We start from the raw sequence: 20730 nt of genomic DNA on the forward strand, positions 1-20730 counted from the left end.
CAGAACAAACCAACTATCTGACAAAGCGCGCCAGAGTTTCAAAAAGATCAAACATCTCAGGTGTGAATACACCTTAAGTGACCTCACCCAGTGGTTTCTTAAGATTGCACATTTTGCATGATTGCATGTTTTCAAGCCAAAAAATAGCTGTTGCCAAATTGAAAATGCTGTCTCAAACTAACTATAGGTCAAACTAGTAACAGACAAAAGCCATTTTCACACATGCACTCCCCAAAAAAATTCTAGAGAATTAGAAAAGGTCAGCTCACTCTGACTTCATGCGGAAAAATACTAGCGGGCAGGCAGGTGAAAACTTTGGCAGTTTGTGTTCCAACATGCAGCTCAGCTTAGTGAGTTCAATCAATCTTTATTTGTATAGCACCAATTCATAACAAATGTTATCGCAAGACATTTTACAAAAGAGAAGGTGAAAGATCGTACTCGTTTCTTTATCTACAAAACACAAAAGAGTTGTGTGCCAGCGTGAAAGCACTAAAAGAGGTAGAGTCGAGGCGGGCCTTAGGCCTCTGTGAGGGCACTCACTCTTTCTGCTCCGTGAGAGTGGTGAGAGAATCTAGTCACTGCAGTCAGGTGTGTGTGTCTCTGATTGGCTTTGATTAAGCCCAGGTGTGGGGAGTTTTCCTATACCATGAGTCTCCAGTGCTCTGTGCTGACTCATTATCTTACCTTCAGAGGTACTGAGAGGTTCTCCCTGTGGCTTCTCAAGTTGTCGGTGTATCTATAAACACCAACTCAGAACTTTGTGTGTATTTGATGTCAATTGCCTGTTTCACAGTGTTTAACTTGGGGTGCTGGAGAGTTTGTTGTGACTCCAGTCTTTTGTGTTATCAAAGGTCTCCCTGGCAGCCTTTGCTTTTCGTTTTGTGTTTTCTGGGTCTCCTGGACAATTTTGCTTGGCAGCAGTGGTTTAGTTAATCATTTTCAGTGCATTATTTCATTAAAGTTTCAGTTTCATTGTTTATTCTCCCCTTTCCAATCTATTGCTGTTGCGATTTTGTGGTTATCCTTCTGGGATAACTTTGAGACACCCCTGGGTCTGCACCTGCGTCCCAGCCCCCGCCTTTCCTGACAGCATCCTTGCAAACAGCTACAACATGGCTGCCTGCAGTCAGATCAGACAAACACATACTAGCTACTCAGACCAAAATCATTGTTTGTACAAAGCTTTAAAAATGTTTGCTGTAAAAATGAGTATTTCAATATTGTTGTTAACGAGACTTCCAGGGCAAGTTGCTACTTGACAAAGTGCAGTCTTTTGTACTTCTGCATCGGCTTCATGAAGGCATAACAATGTTACCAATCAGCAAACACAAAGCACAGCTAAGAATCGTATTGCAAGTTTTCATTCTGAACCACCACTATGCAACAAAAGATTTTCTGTCAACACTTCAGCAAATGGGATACTTTTGAGAATATCATTTCTTTAAGGTCTTTGGTGTTGAATTTATCACTCGTCTTTTATAAAACTTGTTCCAAATAAACCAAACAAACCAAAGCTAACTAGCTAACTATGAAAAAGTTGATGATGTACAAACAGCTGGTAGTGCCTTGTTATTAATGACATAGATGTGTAGTGTCCTAGACCTCCTCTAAACCTCCTAAAACATCTTGCATTTTATTGTTTTATTGTTTTATTACTGCCACTAGTACAACTACTGCTACTACTGTCTTTCACATGTGGCCTTTGATCTTACTTCACATAAAGATAACAAGATAAGAATAAATCCAGCTTTGAATAACGCCAAGTTTTGTATATCAAGTTTTCCAATTAGACAAAAAAATTAAAGGACTGTGAAATGATTCATAGTTTCTTTGACAGTAGTCATTTTTCTTGTAGTGTCCTTTTACACTGGTTGGTAGGAACAACTTTAATGTCTCATCAAAACCTTTGTCATTAGGTTTCATCAGCAAACTTTAAGGTCTTAAAAAGCACCTTAACTAAGTGCAATGGTACATCCAGCTTCATTTCTCTTCTGCTCAGATGAGTGTTTTGATGGGACTACAGTGAACTAAATTTAGCTTTGTGACCATGTGGGACAGCTGATATCTTTCTCCACAAAAGCATTACACAGACGGGTCAAAAATCAATCGCAGGAGCGTATTTTTAACCAGCATGATGCATGGAGAGTGTCTTAGCCTTGTGTAACCAGACTCTCTGGCCCGTTTGATCATCTCTTCCACTCATCTTCTATTTTAAGACAAAGTGGGGCTACACAGCATGTTGTGACCACCACACAGTGCTGATGTGTAGCAAAGGGGCAGCAGTCATTTATTAGCCTGCTCATTTAAAGGGGAAGTAATAAAGGTGTAACAATCTGATATAGAAACTTTGTCAGAATGATTTTTCTGTGTGGAAAATGTTAATAAATTGTCTTCACTCCAGCCGTGCCTATTTGTTCATGTCCAAAGGAAAACAAAAACATTTTGTATAACAGGTCTTACATGTAGCCTGCAGCTGCATTATGGGTACACTTCGGTCACTGCCAGACATAACAAAGCTGGAAAATCAAAGTTCATGTTTTGACCTTTATCTCGTCTAAGATAATATTAGTACACAAGCTGATAATAAATTGGTATATTATTCATATTCTTGTTTGAATTGATCCAACCATACTGCATTGTAAACTGGTGACTGGTTGTTAATATCGAAGGGGAACAGTGTCGAACAGAAAAGGCTGTGGCACAAACTGGTGTACAACCACAACGTGACACATTTTCTTCACTCATTGTAAACACACCCAAAACCTAATCCAATAAAAAAACTGAATTGTATCAGCATTAACTACATAGATAGATAGATAGACAGATAGATAGATACTTTAGTGATCCCGAGGGAAATTTAAATCGGGATCAATAAAGTATCTATCTACAGTCTGTTGTTTGGTTTCAAACTTGTTTCTTGATTTGACTGAAGAGGAGCCTTCTGCCGTATGTTGGCACAGTAATGTATATGATAAACACGCTTCATGAGAAATAAACAGAATAATAATGTCCCCTACCAAATGAAGTGTCAAATGTTCAATATTTGGATACTTTTGATACCACAAAATGAAAAATGACAAAATCTCGGTTAATTTATGATCGATAGTATTGAAAAGTAACATTTAAAAAATGGAAGATCTTCACTAATATATTACCGGTATTTATTTTTAACAAAAGCTGCTGCGAGTGAAATAAAGAAAACACTGCCTTAATTGCACAAATACATTTCAATGTTGTCAACTTTTCTGTGCAACTTAGACAGTGTGCATAAGTTTCCTTGCAATTTTTGATAATTAAAAACAAGAAATGAACCAATAATGGGTGCCTAAGACTTCCATTTTTGGTTTTTGTTGTTGTGATACCAAAACAAAGATCAATATAATTCAATTTTTCCTCGTATCATACCTCAGTTTAAAAGTTTTACTATCTGGCATTGTGAAACGATGGTCATTTATATTAAAGTGACAACATTAGTTTTCAATTCAATGGATTCAATTAAAAATAGATTTTAAAAGCATTTGAATCACAACCGTAAAATCAAAAGTCAAACTGCATCAAGGATTAGGAGGATCGTGACACCCTCATAAAATCCTAAAACACTGAGTTAGAGGGTAGAGAGAGAGAGTTATGGCTGTCAGTGGTCAGGACTGACTGACAGACGGCCGATGTGTATGTCCGCTCTGATATCAGGACACGTCACAAGACAGAGCATAATCTCATGACTGAGTGAGAGCAATGCGAGGCAGCTGAGGGTGCAGAGGTGTGAATGTATGAGGACGCTTTATGGACAGATATATGACGCCTAGTTAAAGAAGTCCAAAGTGTCTAATATGATTAAGTGTGATTGAAGTGACTGGATCCAGCCGTACAGTCATGTGTTTATACACACAGATCTATGTTGTTTATGGATTAGTATCCGGTCAACTGGAATTAATCAATACCCTCTTACCACATATAACTGGCCTTTAACTATTAATAGATTTTTCTGAACTCTTCATACAGTCTGTGTTTGTCCAGTCCACTCTGTCGGCCTGATGACGTCTGGAATTTCTTTACACTCTCAAAATGTGCTGTACTTTTGTACTCGGCACAATGTTACAGTCACACACTCACTGCCTGCCAACTTATCAACAACCCCCAAACACTGACTGATCTAAGACATTTAATCTGTGATGTATCAGTGCTGCTGTGACTTTTCATTTATGTCAAGTGTCAAACGAGCTGATCTGCACTGAAGAGTGGGTGCTGTTTAGGTTATTTGTCAGACAACACTGAGGTGAATCTGAGGTCAGGGTGTGATGAAATGTATTGACTTCCCATTTAGTCACTGAAGTCTGAAGCAATCAAAGAGGTCACAGAGGCTTTGATGGAGAAAAAAAAGGATGAACACTAATAAGAGCAGCTTCAGCTGAGGAAGAGTGTTAGGACCCGGCATGAGAAGAAAAATATGAGGAGGAAGATTTTCTAAATATGGCTTTTTTTGAAGCGATTAAATCCCAAAACCTTGGAATGTCTGGAAAAAAAGAGGAAACATGCACAAAAGCCATAATCCAGTACAGTTTTTTGGGAACTTTGTGAATAAAGTGAAAATATTGTGAATAAAGTCAAATTGCTGAGAATAAAGTAAAAGCCTCAGTTTCCAGTGACACGAGAAAAAAAAGGGCGGGGGATCTTTTAATCCTTTTTGTATTTTTTACACAAAAGATAAATGTTTATCATTAGTGATTTATACAAGAAAAAATGAACATAAATGAGAGCAGGAAGATTTTAACTTTTTTTCTTTTCTTGTTGGCACTTTAAGGGGAGGCTAAAACACAGAAATTAAGGTGAAAACCTTGAGAACTGTAAAAGTATAATAAATGAAGTGAAGCTGTTGGTATGAGTGGAAGGTGTAAGAAGATAATATGAATCAGAAGAGGAATATTTTGTTTTGCATTCATGTTTCTTTTCAATGCTCTTAAAAATGTCTGGTTCTTACAAATTTGTTGGAGTTTTTATGCAAATTAGACAGCAATGATAGAGTTTGACTGGGATAAAAGATGCACTTTTCTTTCTATGGTAAGTAAATCTCTCAAAAGTATTAAGTTACAAATATTGCAAATTAGAAGAGCACTGCACAGCACAGAGCATCAACATGAGTGTGCCAAAGAATGGGACATTTGTATTTTGTCATGCTAGTAGCATCTCTTAATTATTATTATTTTTATGCAGTGAGGCAATCTCACAACTTAAACTTTGTATATGCTTGAATGTAAAAAATAAAATAAAAATGCAGTAAAATTGTTAATCATAAAAAAAAATCCCATTCACAGCATCCTGAAATGTAATAAATATGAGAACTGAACAGAATAAACTGTGTGGATTTAATGATTGTGGAATACAATAATGATACCTTTGATATGACACCCAAGCCAACTGAATAATCTAGAATAAACTAACACATAAAACATGTCATTATAACGAACATTAAAATAAAACTATTGCAATTCCTTCTAATCTATTTTTTTTTTAATTTCTATTCCATTCAAGTTGATTTCAGAAAACTAAAGTGTGCTAGAAAGACTAACAAAAAGAGGAAACCATCACACAATCATGTGCACAAATTGACTTTTCTGTCAAACCAGAGGCAGATCTGGGGAAGTAACAGTAACACAATGTATCTTATACAACAACAGAGTGCGGCTGAAAAGGCTAAATTATTTTGGCGTCAGTGAGCTCTGGTAGTGTCATGTGACGTGGAAACCATTAGTCATTTAACTAACAGCGTTTCCTCCTCTGGGGCTGCAAACACAGTTAAACGTTGGCAGAGGATTGATTGGCAGAAAGCATGAAAAACAATTGCTTTAGTAAAAGGAACATGATGCAAAACAAAAAAAGCTGAGATATTTTAAAATAGATTCACAGCTATAAGTCAGGAATAGCTGAACTAAAAGAATTGTAAAGTCTCATTTTTATGGAAACTAAACAGCGATTAGATTTCACATCACGCACCAGCTAAGCCCTGCAGCACTAGTTCCATAGCACCCACATCTCACACACACATCTCACACACAGATACACACTGAAGTTTATTTCATGGGCTTACCCTTACCAAGTCGATTGAGCCACAAAATCTTTCCAATATACACTCATAAACGGCTAAAACATTATCATCCAGTTCATCCCAAAAGCATCTTATCTGCTTTAGAGTTCTTTAAGAACAACAGGTGTGATTTACTTTTAAAGTGATTTGGACCAATCACAGCTGGAAGCCAAATATTGAGGTCAGTTTATATTAAAAATAAAGGTCTCCTCAGTCAGTCCCCCAGGCTCTAGCTGCCAGGTTTAATGACTTTTCACTCAGCAGATGGATCCCAGGCTGAGATCACATCGTAAAAACTCAACTCAGAAGGTTTATGTAGGAAACAGAGAAGACAGAGAGAGAGCTACAAAACTTGCTGCACTGGCTCCATGTCCACACATAGCTTCAAACCAGGGGTACAAGAGGAAGGACAATTACTCTGATTAATTTTCACTTAAAGTAGAAGTAAGTCTATGAATGTACTTGAGTAAAAGTAAAAACATAAATCCTTTAAGGTCACATATCCTCCCTTTCAACCAGTTTAAATAAGTCTCAAAACATGAGCAGGAAGTTTCTAGTTATAAATCCACTCCGATCCTGTATTTGATCATGTCTATAAACCCCTCTATTTCAGCTCTCCTCAGAACAGGCTGTTTCTGTGTCTGTACCTTTAAATGTAAATGAGCTGTGTCTGACCACAACCCCTCGCTGGAAGAGCCAGGGTTGCTCTGCCTTTCTTGCTCCATGCCCTATTGTTTACAGTGAGAAGGCAGGGGGCAGAACAAACACCTAGCTGTGGGAGTGTCACTAACTTGGAGGAGGGGTTACTGCCCTTTGTGACGCCACGAAAGGAAAACCTCCTGCAGCCTGTTTGGGCACACATTTTGTGAAAAATGGAGGCAAAAGACATAGAGGATGGACTTTTCTCAGGATTGGGGGGTTTGTAGACCGACTGGGAACACATATTAGTGTTTATAAAACATGGTAAAGTATAGTTTGCATAATATGTGACCTTTAAAATGTTCTTAAAGAACTAAGTAGGGAGAAGTCACTTTTATACCTGAGGGGGCAGGGTGATTGGTTATTTCATTCATTCATCCAGCATTTAAACAGAAATAAGTATGAAGTATTCTTTAAGTATTATTCCATGTTAACAGCTCCACTAAAATTATACCTTATTCCAAACAAGGCCAACTTGTGATTTCTTTCCTTCTCAGTCGAAATACGTGTTTGGCAAGATAATCTGTTCAGTCATCCTAATTAACTTCACGGTAAATATGAAGTGGTATGATTTCAAATGGAAACTGTATCCACTTTGCTCGAAACATAAAAAACTACTGATAACTACTAACTGCAGGGCACACAACAATTAATTTTTAGAGTGCAAGAAAAAATGTGTTGGTCCAAATATTAGAATAACTCTCAGGATGTGGAGCCCTTGTTGCACAGCATATAACTAGTGTCCTTGAAATCCTACACACACAAATTGGAGTTGCCCATCACTTCCTGTAAAGACATCTTTAACACACTCTTAGTAGTAAGCCACATATAGAACAACCCAGACACCTTTTTTTGAGTTTCTTCAGCAAAATATCAACTCACTGAATTGAATTAGGATTTGATTTAATCCCCTTTGTCAATCTTTTGGCGAAACAATGAAATAACTCAAAGTTAAAGCGGTTTTAAATAAGATAAAGTCAAAAATATTAAACACATTCTTAGAGGATCTTTGAGTAATTCACAACAACATAGGTCCTCACTTTTCATGTGTTAGATTCCAACATTTCTCTGCAGTGACGAACATTAATAGTTATAATGATAGCTCTCACTATAGTCCGTGTTCGACGATGTTGAGTTCATTACATGTGTAAGTGATTCAAGAGTCCTGGTACGTTCATGGAGTTTTCTAAGGTATTCATTAAGAACTGTATTATAAGTTGATTTATTTATATTTTTTATTCATCTTGTATAATATAATATGACTACAAACATGTTCCTTTTTTAAGCCCTGTTTTGTTGTATTTTCGAGTTTGATGTGTTATCTTATATTCTTATTTTTACAGAAGAAAATGGCATTTCTCCAAACTTTTCTTTGGCATTTGTTAAACTGGAGAATGATGGATGCATAATCATTTTCAGATAATGGATTGATTTTCAACTGCATTAAACATTGGCATTTTTCTTGTTTGATAGGCTTTATGTATAAAATATATTGTGGATAATAATGAAAGTATTTTATATCTTTGACTCACTGGATCTATAGGCCCACAGAAATCTCTGAATGTCTTCGGTGCGTCAGTGCCAGTGATCTCCAGAACCATGCAGGGTCCAGAACACAGCTCAGTCACCATATTCTGCAGGGAGAGACCAAACTTCAATAAAGAATTCAACTGATAATGTAAATACACAACAACTCATCTCCAAACCCCTGCTTGTGAACATAATCTGTGAGGTTCTGATACTTTCCTCGATGTTAACAAAAGATTAGGCAGTGTTTGTGTTCTTATCAGCTAAAGTAACAACCTGACAGAGCTTTGATACAGGTACCTGCTATGATGGTACAACAACGGTGTGTTTATACTCACAGGATACTCTGTGACGACACCTTTGTAGACCTCATAGAACTCCTCTGCATTTGCCCGGTCAACGTTGAACTGTGTGAAAGAAATATATGTGATTAAATACAGGTTTCCTTCAAGTCAAACTGAAACTGTTCACATAATCTATCTGCTCTGAATTATGGCAACAAATCCATGACAAAATTAATAACTAATATACTAACATATAAGGATATGAATTCATTTAATCTAAACAGAGGCACAGCATGAATGCACTTATTGTATTTGTATAAATGAACATCACAGTCTGCATGTGGTTAAAGTGATGAGACCCCCACTGATTGATTTTTGTCCTATTACCCAGAATGCATCACATCTCATGTGGCAAACAAATGGATTGTAAGAGGTCACTGTCTGCAGCTGTGAAGCTCACTCTTCAATAAGGAGGACAGATTGGATACATTGCTCATATTAGTTACATGAGTAAAACCTTGATATATATACAGGCATATGAGCTCACTCATTAAAATGTTTCATTAATATATCATATATTATTATTAATTATTATTATTAATGTAGATTTTGAACAACAAAAGAAAAAGGGTAAAATGTTACCATCTGCAGGGCGGAAATTTCAAATCCAGCAGCAGATATGGAGTTCAGGATCTTCCCAGCTAGTCCTGTGAACACATGAATGACGATCAGCTGTGGGTTGTTTTAGAGCTAATTTATCACAGATTAACCATTTACATTGCACACATATATGTAAGATCAAGACTGATCTAAGAGCAGGTAAATATAGTTTAACTGGTATGATGGCCAATAATAAGGATTTCTGTTTTCTTTCACCAACATGACCACCAATAGAAGCTTAAATAGCTGCTATCTTTAACAAATAACGCAGTTAAAGAATATGTCACATGAGTTTTAAAGCGCACATCCCAAAGCATAACCTGCTATATAGTCTATTTTTAGTGCTATCATTGTTTACATAATGACTTTTCAGAAAATGTTAACCATGGTAATAACCATGTTACTAAGTAGGATTATTTTCCCATATGGTCCCAAGTAACTTATTTTTTCCAAACAGTGGATGCACCCCCTGCTGGTCATTCGAAGGAATGCAGGTGTAAAGAACTTGCGCTTTTACTTCAGGTTTGAAACAAAGAGGAAATCTCCACTTTATTGTAAAGTCTACACTTATTATAAATTGTTAACCAATTTTATATAAAAGTTCAGATATAAAATATCAATGCCTGTTATGATACCACGGCAACAAACAAATAAGTCCTCTGCACCAAATATATATATTTTTTTTTTTTTGTTCATTAAAAATTGCAAGCAAACACATTGCACATTGTCTGAATTGCACAAAACATTTTAACGACTTGGTACAGACTGTGCAGGAGTTTCCCTTAATTTTTGATTAATAAATTCCTTTCCTACGCCTATCTTATCTAATAGATTAAAAAAAATAATTAAGATTTAATTTCTGGGCTTTTTATGACTTTATTTTAGGACAGTCGATGTCAGAAACCTAGAGATTGAGATAGTTTGGGGAATGACATGTGGGAAAGGAACCACAGGTCAGATTTGAACCTGGGCGGCCCGCTCTCGAGGTCTAAGCCTCTGTACATGGGGCGCACACCAACCGCTAGTCCACAGGTGTCCCAACAGATGTATTGTTTAATAAATATCTTTTAAAATAATAAAATAACAGAGCTGTGTGGTACATATGGTAAATAAGAGCATCGAAGTATAGCACATTTTGACAACCTTTATACCAATATATCTGTGATAGGCACAAACCAGCCCATAAAATCAGCAAAGTGATATTTCAGTCGAGCACTAGTACTAGCCCGTGCATCATTACATTCTCCAATGTGACAATGACCTAATCATTTCTGTAGCTGGAGTCACAAGATCACAGCAATAACACACATCTCTTATTAATATTTAATAACTAGAGATATTATCACTGAATGTGTTCCTATTGTGACAAACTTTATCAAATGTTACAATGACCTCAGATTGTAGTATCTCCCTTGGCGAGAGAACAGTGGGATTGTCTTACGCTTGTCCCGCCTATTAGAGGAGAGGAGACATTATATTTTACCACACAATCAACACTTCAGAGAGCGATATACAGAGCTGCACCTCTCGTCACTGTGGCCGTACATTATTGTAGAAATGGTAGACACAATGACGAAGGTGCTCCAGTGACAGTGAAGGTCAGACTGCTGGAGACACATGTAATTGAAAGAGGGCGCCAGTCTCATAATCTCAGTCTGCTATCCTGATAAAAGCAGCCCGTCGTGTACTTGCCAGGCGGGACACGACTGGTCTACATTCTCCCTTTATTCTAAATAATGCTGAGGAAAATGGTGCTGTTCAATATGGTGTCATAGCAAGTCATGATTCATCTCTTATTCGTGTAATAGTTCCGTCTCAGCTCATTTGTTCATGCATTAGGTAAGTAACCACCTCCTGAGTCCTCTGTGACCTCCCCAGGCTGCAGTCTGCCTAGGATAGGTACACACTCAACACAGCTCCCAAAAGCAGCTGGTGCTGTTGCTAGGAGATCCTATTCTGGGTGCCTGGCAACAGAAGCTTCTCTATTCCAGTCATGTCTGTGTGGATTTTCAGTCACAACGTCCTTTGTCATCTCTGTGATTGGCTGTGCCCTGAACACGTAGCTGCAGCATAATTTGGCCTCATAAGTGATCCTTAATGGAAATCAAAGCCAGCTTGGACTGACTGACATTTCCAGTCGAGGCTCTGTTGGCCAAACCACTTCATGTATAAAGACAAATATTCTGATGTCACATCAAAACAGAGACAGAACTATAATAAGAGCAATCACTGACCCTTTAAACTATACAAATTAACATCCTTGTAATCAGGCATAAATAAAAAAAAAATGCAAACACGGACATGTCATCCTTGTTTTTAGTTTTATGTAACCTTTTTAGTTTGTAGTTGGACTTTCTTTAAGACTATTATTTCAAAGTGGACTGACAATGAACTGAGTCTGGCAGATGTATGCCCGGAGGCCAGACACTCAAAACGCATGCAACTTGTGACTAACTGATCAAACAAGTAATTGTTGACATAAAACACGACTAGTTTATCACCCTAAATGGAATCAGAAATCCATTGTGTTCAGCAGGACTTAGGTGACATTTTGTTAAATAAAACACCATCTCTTTACCTCTGCAGTAATTGTGTTAAGAAAGTTTTCATAAAAAATGTAATAATATTGTAGAGAGTACTGCTGCGTATAAGCAAGACTCTCCTTTATGATAACCTATAGTATACTAATACAATATCATATTGCATAAAAGGTGAAAAAAAAACATTTTAGGGCAATTAGAACAGTGATTTCTCTATCAAATGCAGTGTTTCCCCTACCATTATATTCGGGGGGCGGCCCGCCCCCCCCAAAGCTGTAAACCTAGGGGAAACACTGAAATGTATCACAGTCCTTGTCATTTTCAATCCTAAAAAAATTTAACTTTCTGATCAGTTTCAGAAACGACTCTAGATTTTAAATCAAGACGATCAAGACCACCACTGACCACATCATCACTGTAACTAGAATAAAAACATCCCTTTTTAAAAGAACGAATGACGTCAATTCATATGTAGTTTGAGTTTTATTCCCTGGTTACAGCTGCAACCTTTCTGGTGTGACTGTCTAAATGAATGACACGGCCCCTAAACACAAGATGATGATTTTTCAGTGATATGCATGGTCTTGGTCTTGGTCTTGACTCGGTTTGGACCCTTAAATGTCTTGGTCTTGGTTATTGTGGTCTTCTTGACAACAACACTAGTAGGTTTTATACAGTATATACTGTACTGTGCAGTTTGAGCAAAGGAATATATGCCTGAAAAAATCAAATGTATCAAGATTTTTTTAGAATGGATACAGTATAATGAAACACAATATTGCAATACTAAAGTGTACAGATATTTCCTTACAGCCCTTGTAAAAAGCACAACCTGTTTGAAAGGATATGTGTTGCAAGCAAATACATATTACGTATCTGTTAGACCAGAGAGAGAGAGCACAGAGAAATCTGTGGGCTGACTTTGTGTGTGGCCATAAAAACTCAGCTATAACCTTCTGTAGAAATGTTTAAATATTTATTTGATTTTTATAAGAGAATAAAAAACAGAATTACGGGAGAACTAAAAAAAACAGCTCTATGAATCCACATGCAGCATAACTGTTAAACAGCAAAGGAAGACACAAGTTGAGAAGTCACGAGAGAGAATTTGAGGTACAAAATAAAATGACAACACCTCTGCTGCAGTGTAAAGAATGAATGATAACCCACACCCATAACTACTAGCAGTTATCAAAACATTCATAAAAATGCGTTTAGGTTTGGGAGGACTTTGATTCCGCAGCTGATTGTTAGTCCACAGTTGCTCTATTTTGCCCTGCAGCAAATCAAAACATGTCTGAACCAAGGTTGTTGTTTTTTCAACGGTTCTTCTCTCATAGAGCATTCTCACGGCAGACAGTTTAACTTGTTATTGCAGGAAAAAGCTGAGCCGTAAAAACATTAATGACAGCTTTATTTCTTTAAGGTGTGATAAAAAGTTATAAAAGATGGGTCCTCACACATCTACCTCTGATATTAGTTCTTTTAACAAAATGTCAGAATTTCTTGCCATGACGATGGTTTAACAAGTGGGGACAAAAAAAAGTACTACTTGTATTAATGGACCTTTTTCTGCTGAGTCATTTTAATCATGTTGCTTCCTTTCTGATGTCCCCTTGTAAACTCATTTGCCAGCGATAATGTCTCAATTAAAAATGTCTGTAATGTCATAACAAATCTAGCAACATGTAAGGCTTTGGCAGGCCTTATGTATATAAAAAAGGTTGGATAGGGGCGGCAGTGGTCAAGTGGTTAGTCCGTACGCCCCATATACAGAGGCTGTTGTCCCTTGAAGCGTGTGGCCTGGGTTCAATCCTGACCTAAATAATGTTTATTTTGTGAATTTTGCTCTAAATTAGAATAATAATCTAGAATAATAGACAACACTTTACCTTTAGGGTGGGGCTAACTGAGATTGACAAGTTGTGACCACAAGGACCTGCCAATCAACCAGAATAGAGGCTCATCAAAGTGTTTCTACTCTTGTCCAAATATAGAGCCAAAATCAAGACGGCCCCAGCCAAAATGTCAAACTCAACGCCCCCTTCATATATACATATTAGGGTGGAAGCTCGATAATGGCGTCAGCATGCTAACATTCTCAATATGACAATTCTGACATGCTGGTGCAAGTGACCATCCGAGTTTAACATGTTAGGAAAAAAACAACAACAAGAAATTGCATCTGAGGCTAATGTGCATTTCCATCTTGTCAGATTAAGAACATTACAAGACATGCTGCTATCGAGGCCTGAAAAAGAGAACAAAAAGGCACAAATACATCCAGGAAAACAGGATGTACCAAAATAAACCTCTTCTGAATCAGATAAAAAAAATATTTTGGATGGGCCATTAAAATCTAATCAGCAAGAACAATTAATTTAACTTATTGGGGACCATGGTGTTCTTGTTTATTGAGTGAACCGCCTTTGAGTTTATCTGTCCAGGACAACCAGAGCAGGACTCTCCTCAGTCAACAACTTTCTCTGTGCGTACAGCTCTGTCCAGAGAATTTCACATTTCACAGGTCAGAGCTCTAGAGGCATGCTCCACCAAGAGGGATCAGTGCAGGGATTTGGAAAAATCCAAAGCCACATTTGGAAACCATGTTGTGCCTCTTTGTGACACAAACACATTGCCAGTGAGTGGTAAGCGAGAAACAATGATACAAGTCTCTGCAACTAAATGTATCAAAAGATTGAAAATACCAAGATCAGAGCCTCTGATAGATAAAATAGACTATTTCAAATGATATCAAATTTTTAAGACCAAAGCCTGTATCAATTTATAAATGGTAAACATTCATGTGAATTTTGAGCTGGGCTGGAAAACAGACCCTTTGGTAATGTTTTTCACAGGTATAGCTCTGCAAAGGTACCCAGAAGGCTTCTTTCTAGCTCTTAAACCAATAACTGTATTAAAGAGTTTTGCTGTTACTATACTACATGAATACTACATAAAGTTCAAACCACTATCTGCTCAATGGATGATGCTCTGCAACATGTGCTGGAGAAAATACCAGGAGTGTTGTTAACTTTTGCAATGGTGGACACTCTGCTGGACAAACTATGGAATTACATCCATTTTTTAAAATCATTGCAAGCACAGTTTTCTGTGTTTTATAGTCTGTTAGAAAGGGATTCACATTTGGAGACATCAGCCAATATCTGTAGATCTATCAGCAAAACTATAGATCATTCAAGAGGACTAGATGTATTGATAATATCGATATTTGTAGGTTTATGTATCCTACCTTCTGATACGGCATGAGGTTTGATGATGCAGCATGTGCAGTCTGTATAGATTGCTGTATTTGAGGGACCGTGGCCAATTGTAGATGGGAAAAAAAATTCAAGCTCCTGATGAAACACAATAAAACAGACTATCATTCACAAACCTTCTATGACTGTGAAGCATTGGGATGTAAGCATGTGCATAAACATGACTGAGGCTAATAGGCTAGCTTAATTGTCTTACTCTTGCTGCTGCAGCAACAGAGTCAGAACCGTGTCCAACATTTTTGATGCCATCTGTTCCAAACTGGGCACGGACACTCAGCGGCGCCTCCTTCCGCGCCACAGCGGAGTCTGCAGGTCCCAGGAGCCTCCTCCAGATAGACATGGCCTCATCACCCATCAGCTCCATGGCAACCACAGGGCCCGAGGACAGAAACTGCACCAGGTTACTGCAAAAGGGAGTAATAATGGAGTAATTCATCCATATTAGCGGAATTACTATCCGCTGTAGGTCAGCCGTATAAAACATGTTCAAATGTCACCACAATGTCATAATGCACAGGTCTCTGTTAATGATGGTGGCTGGATACCAGAATTGTGTTCTGTTGGCTAACACCTGCTTGAGTCTGGCTAATCATTTACACACACTCACTTAAAGAAAGGCTTTGACTGATGTTCTGCATAGAAGTCTGCTGCTTGGCTCCTGTAAGAAAACCACAAAGCATGAAGTTAATGAGTGTCCAAATTATTTCAGGTATTACATGTGAACACTTTGTACTACACTACTGAAAAGGACATTGAAAGGACAGTGAAATCTATCATTTTAAATTGTAATTTTGCTTTTTTGAATTCAACAGTTAAAAATATACACATTTTTAGGCAGGTTTTTTAGAGTCCCTAACACATATATTATAATAATGCATATGATACAGTTCAGTATCATTGTAGTTTGTCCAGTGGAGCATGCTCTGACTCAACAGATGCATAGCTGAGCGGATGATAGTCCACACTAGGTTTAATTGAGAGTGTATAACAATGTAACATAATGTTTCATATTCTTTATTTAAAATAATTTGTTTTTAAAAAGCAGCCTTCTGAGGACTTTTGGGAAATTGTTTTAGTCATATCTGTAAAATCTGGGTGAATCTGTGAATTTTTCCCATGAAATTGGGTATCTGTACAAGTCTTAAAAATACTACATTAGTCAGGCTTAATAGCCAGCCTCCATATGTCAACTACATGTGTATGACTCAGTTTGATCAAATTTGACTTATTTTAAGCCAACATATAAAAAAGAGCCGTCTAGATTGGCCCCCAAGAATTGTATCTCTTGGGAAACAGAATTTGAGATACTCAGACACAAGGCTATTGTGTTTTGTACGGGAATAGAAAAAATAAATAAAAACAAGAAATGACTGAAACAATTCTACTGCATCTTAGAGACACTAAAACAAGAAGCATAGCAAGCTTGACATAGTTTGAGATAAAAAAAAAAATAAGTTAGGCATCTAATTCATTGAAAAGCTAAACAAAAATATTTTCTTTTGAGCCAGATTCCAATGAGTTTTTTGTTTTAGCACAGCTCATATTCATAAAGCTTATTCCACAGATAGGGAGCATAGAGACTTAAGGCTGCTTGTTCTTGCATGGATTAAAAGAACCTGTCCCACAAGACCTGAAGGGTCTGAATTCCTTGAGTTCCAACAAAAACAGATGTATTTCGGCCGAAGACCATTGAGTGTTTAGAGACAAGAAACAAGTCTTTAAAAATGATTTAAGGACAGGACTCTGTAAGAGTTCAATCTGTCTGATTATTATTTTTTATTCTAAAACCTCCAGAGACTCCATCATGATGTGCAGATTTCCAGCTCGATTTGCAGATGAGTGTTCTAGATTCCACTTTTTTTTCTTTTGGGGGCAAAAACAATAACTTCTTTTGTTCAGTAGTAAACACATCTGGCACATCCACGTATGGATTTTTAAAATGCACCTACTATATCATTATTATAAATAAAGAGAGGCTTTGTTTTTGGTTTCAGGGAGAGAGGCTGCATTTGGGGACTTCTGCCTTATTGAAACAACAACCACAGACTTGGTTGATCTATCTCATGCTTTTAAATAAGTAATACTAGTCAAATAATTTGAATTGCCACAAAACCCAATCCATTTTTCAATTGTGACAAAACATCAAATCTATAAAAGCATAATTGCTCTTTGTACTTTTAGACTGAGATGAGACTGATAATATTATTTCAGCATGAATGGGCACCTGATAAAACCGTTAATTAAATGCCAACCCCGTCTGCCACTCTGCCACTCAGCATGCCATATGTTCATGTTGTGTGTGAGAGAAAACAGAGTCATCCATCTGTTATTGTGAGGACAACTGGCACCAAACTGCCTTTGCCTGACTCTTTGACTAGAGTTTGTCTGATATGATATATTATGAGGAGGCTTTGACCTTACCATGTTAGCTTTGTCATTTTGGCTTTGGTCACAATCAGGTTGGAGGAGTAAATCGATTCAAGGACGTCTCCAATCTTTGTCAATACATCCGGCTTTATCAAGGCAAGTGTTCTGCAAACATAGAGAGACACATTTAGAAATTGATCATGTCTGACAAGTAAGCCTGCAAGAGGCAATGTGCCAAGATCAGAGAGCACAACAGAAACACTTCAGTTGATGAGCACTTCCGATCAAGTCTGGTCAAGTCAAAGAAAGATAGAGCAGATTTAGAGCACCATTAGTTTTTCAAAGTACTTTAGTGACTGACATAGTAAAATAGATTTAAAAAAAAGGTTTATAAACAGAAAATATCATGCATATGCTCAGGCAGAAATCAAGAGTTAATCATGGACAATTACATCAGTTTTGAGATCATTTTGTATCAAAATCTAGTGTTTAACCTCCTGAAACTATCAGATGAAGGTTGTAAAGACGGGTTGGGACATTTTGAGGCATTTTGTAATGTTTTGGGTACGTTGTTGTACTATGTATTGGGAAGAAATCAAATAGTGTCAACGAGAAGGTAAAGTTGTAATACTGAAGGTATGCTAGCCTTGTAAAGCTTGTTTAGTTATTTTTTCAAACATCATTGTTTTTAGTGATGTCTTGTTCCTAAATGAGTAGGCTCCTTTAAGTAAATTACTGGAGTCGGCTCCTTGTTTCCCATTTTGTTGTTATTTAAAACACAAAAGAAAAAAGGGATGATCTTTCCCCAAACCACTAAGCCATAGGGCCAATACACACGTCATTTATTTTATTTAGATACAGTAGACCAGCAGTTGCACTGTGTTAGGTGTTAGAAGTGAAACTATCATTTTTAACATTTGGCAAAAATAACCATTTCAATAAACATGAAGACTAGTGCTCGATGATATTACATTGTTTTTTTGTTTTTTTTACCAAACATCATGTAAAATAGTTTTATTCTGAAATTATACAAACTTGTATAAATAGGATAAATAAAAAATATGAACACATTTCAATTGTACGTCAAATATATAAAGGATTTGGCTGATAAAGTAAAAGCAGAAATAGTGCCAAATGAGATATCTGGATCACTAACAATAGTCAGAATTCTTATCACTAATGATTTGGTTTATAATAATCCATTATATCTGGGCGGAATATTTTAATTTGTGATGAAACCAGCAAGTCCAAAAGCCATTGTGTCAAAAAGGTCAAAGAAAATTAGCAATCTTCACATTTAAGAAGCTTGAACAAGCAAAAGAGTTAAATATGTCTGAATTCAAGAATTCATTGATTATTATAAAAGTCAACAATTTTCTCTTCACCAACCTTAACGTTGAAACTCACTATATCACACAACCTAATATCTTACCTTTCTTTTTTGCTGCCAAGTTTGTTTGCTGTGTACTGATCTCCATAGTCGATCAGATTCAGCTGTCGAGAGAACACATTCACTCGACTCCCAACAAACAGATCCTCTTGATGGAGGTCATCGTATTTTGTCCTTCTCAAAAATATTCTCTGATTTTTTACATCAAACTGCAAATAAAAAAAAACATGTTGGTGGTTTATAACAACTCAAGTGATTGCTGTGAAACTATTTGAACAGTCTGCATTGCAGATATAAATAGGGACAATTTTCCATTTGCTCTAAGCACTGGCACCAAAACATAGTTTATTTATTTTATCTTTGAAGCCTAAAAATCCAAAGGATTCTGAGGCTACAAAGCTTAATGAATTCTAATTACACAATATTTGCTTTAATTAAGGGATAAAAAAATTGAAGCAGCCAACAGAACAATAACAAATATAATTCAAGAAGTAAAAGCCTACCATTTCCACTGAGCTATCTTTGGGGTAGTAGAACAGTTGGTAACGCCGCAGGAGAGCAGCAGTTGGGTCGTACCATTCAGTAAGAAAGGCAAAGCGATCCTCCTGATAAAGGAAACAAATCAAAAGATGCTAGGAGGTGTAGAATAAATCCATGCTTTAAAATATCATAAGGAAACCATAATCTCATTTGAAACCATACAGCTATGAAACTGTATCATTAGATTTTTTCATCTTTAGATGTAGATAAAAATGAAATGGTTTTGCACCAACAAACAGCAAAGACAAGTACACAGTCTTCTATTCAAAACTGACTGGCTCAGATTCAAAAGATCCAGCCCTCATTTTTAAATGGCTAGGAGGGGAAAAACCTTCTTGAGGTCACTGATTATGTTGGACCTGACAAAGCTGTGCATGCTGCTGTGTATGACTATGCCAAAATGGACTCATTTAGCTTGCTAAAATGAAATGATTCATTTCTACATAAGTGGCAGCTCTTAAAATAACTTCTTAGACTGACAGCTTATCTAGAAACAAAGAGATGGTATTGAATTACAGTGAATACTTAACTGTGATAGCGCAAGCAGTTTTATTACCCCAGTAAGAATTGATATCTGATCGTATTCACTTTGTCAAACAAAAGGGATTAGCAGTTTAAAAGTATAGAAGTTAAAAAGTTAAAGCAGTGCCTGTGTGACATTTGACATTTGGCTCATGTTGATTTGACTTTAAAATGACTGAGCCAAGATTTATAAACACACTTCAACTAAACAATATAAAGATTGTTGATTGTTGGTCCATATCGCTCAGCCCTAACTAAATACCTGCTCTAAATTGCTCAGCACTTTATTTTTCTACTCCAAAATGCCAAAGTTATTAACATATCTCTGCTGGTTAAATGACAAAGTTATTAACATATCATCTCTGCTGGTTAAATGACAAAGTTATTAACATTTCTCTGCTGGTTAAAGTAGAGGGATATGCTAACGCTATGCTAACTGCTAACCTGTGTTTGCTATGCACATGTTAGCAAACAGTTATTCGTTAGTTTTAGTTTTGCTTTGCATTTTCTCTCGGACGAACAGTGTGTTCGTAACATTGTTATTAAACAAAGAAATGTTTACTCACCATTTCTAAAATACTAACAACGTTTATATGTCCACAATACTGTTTTCATCTGGCCAACGTTAGCTATCTCGGGTAATTCCGTGTTGCTATAGTAACTGTACTGACAAGTTGAGATGCGTTCAGGGAACATTCACTAATCACAATCTTAACCTCTTTACAAGAATATTGTTTAACAAAATGTAAATTTAAAACTAAACAAATATCGTGCATACAACACATATAATGTATTAATTCATAATAGAGGAACAGTATAAAGTGCTCAATTTTAA

At 36.7% G+C, this 20730-nt stretch overlaps 1 protein-coding gene across 1 annotated transcript in view; it reads right to left on the minus strand.

The window, feature by feature from the left end:
• Positions 1–20591, minus strand: part of nme7 (NME/NM23 family member 7) — a 25593-nt gene extending 5002 nt beyond the window's left edge. The window contains exons 1-10 of the mRNA XM_020631255.3: positions 20462–20591; positions 19337–19438; positions 18876–19042; positions 17498–17608; positions 15684–15734; positions 15273–15480; positions 15049–15154; positions 9238–9302; positions 8650–8718; positions 8317–8418 (exon numbers count right to left, since the gene is read on the minus strand). Coding sequence (XP_020486911.2) covers positions 8317–8418; positions 8650–8718; positions 9238–9302; positions 15049–15154; positions 15273–15480; positions 15684–15734; positions 17498–17608; positions 18876–19042; positions 19337–19438; positions 20462–20464 — 984 coding nt within the window. The 5' untranslated portion in view covers positions 20465–20591. The remainder of the gene's footprint in view (positions 1–8316; positions 8419–8649; positions 8719–9237; positions 9303–15048; positions 15155–15272; positions 15481–15683; positions 15735–17497; positions 17609–18875; positions 19043–19336; positions 19439–20461) is intronic.
• Between the last annotated feature and the right edge of the window lie 139 nt (positions 20592–20730).

This window comes from Labrus bergylta, chromosome 6, assembly GCF_963930695.1.
Source record: "Labrus bergylta chromosome 6, fLabBer1.1, whole genome shotgun sequence".
Lineage (NCBI taxonomy): Eukaryota > Metazoa > Chordata > Actinopteri > Labriformes > Labridae > Labrus > Labrus bergylta.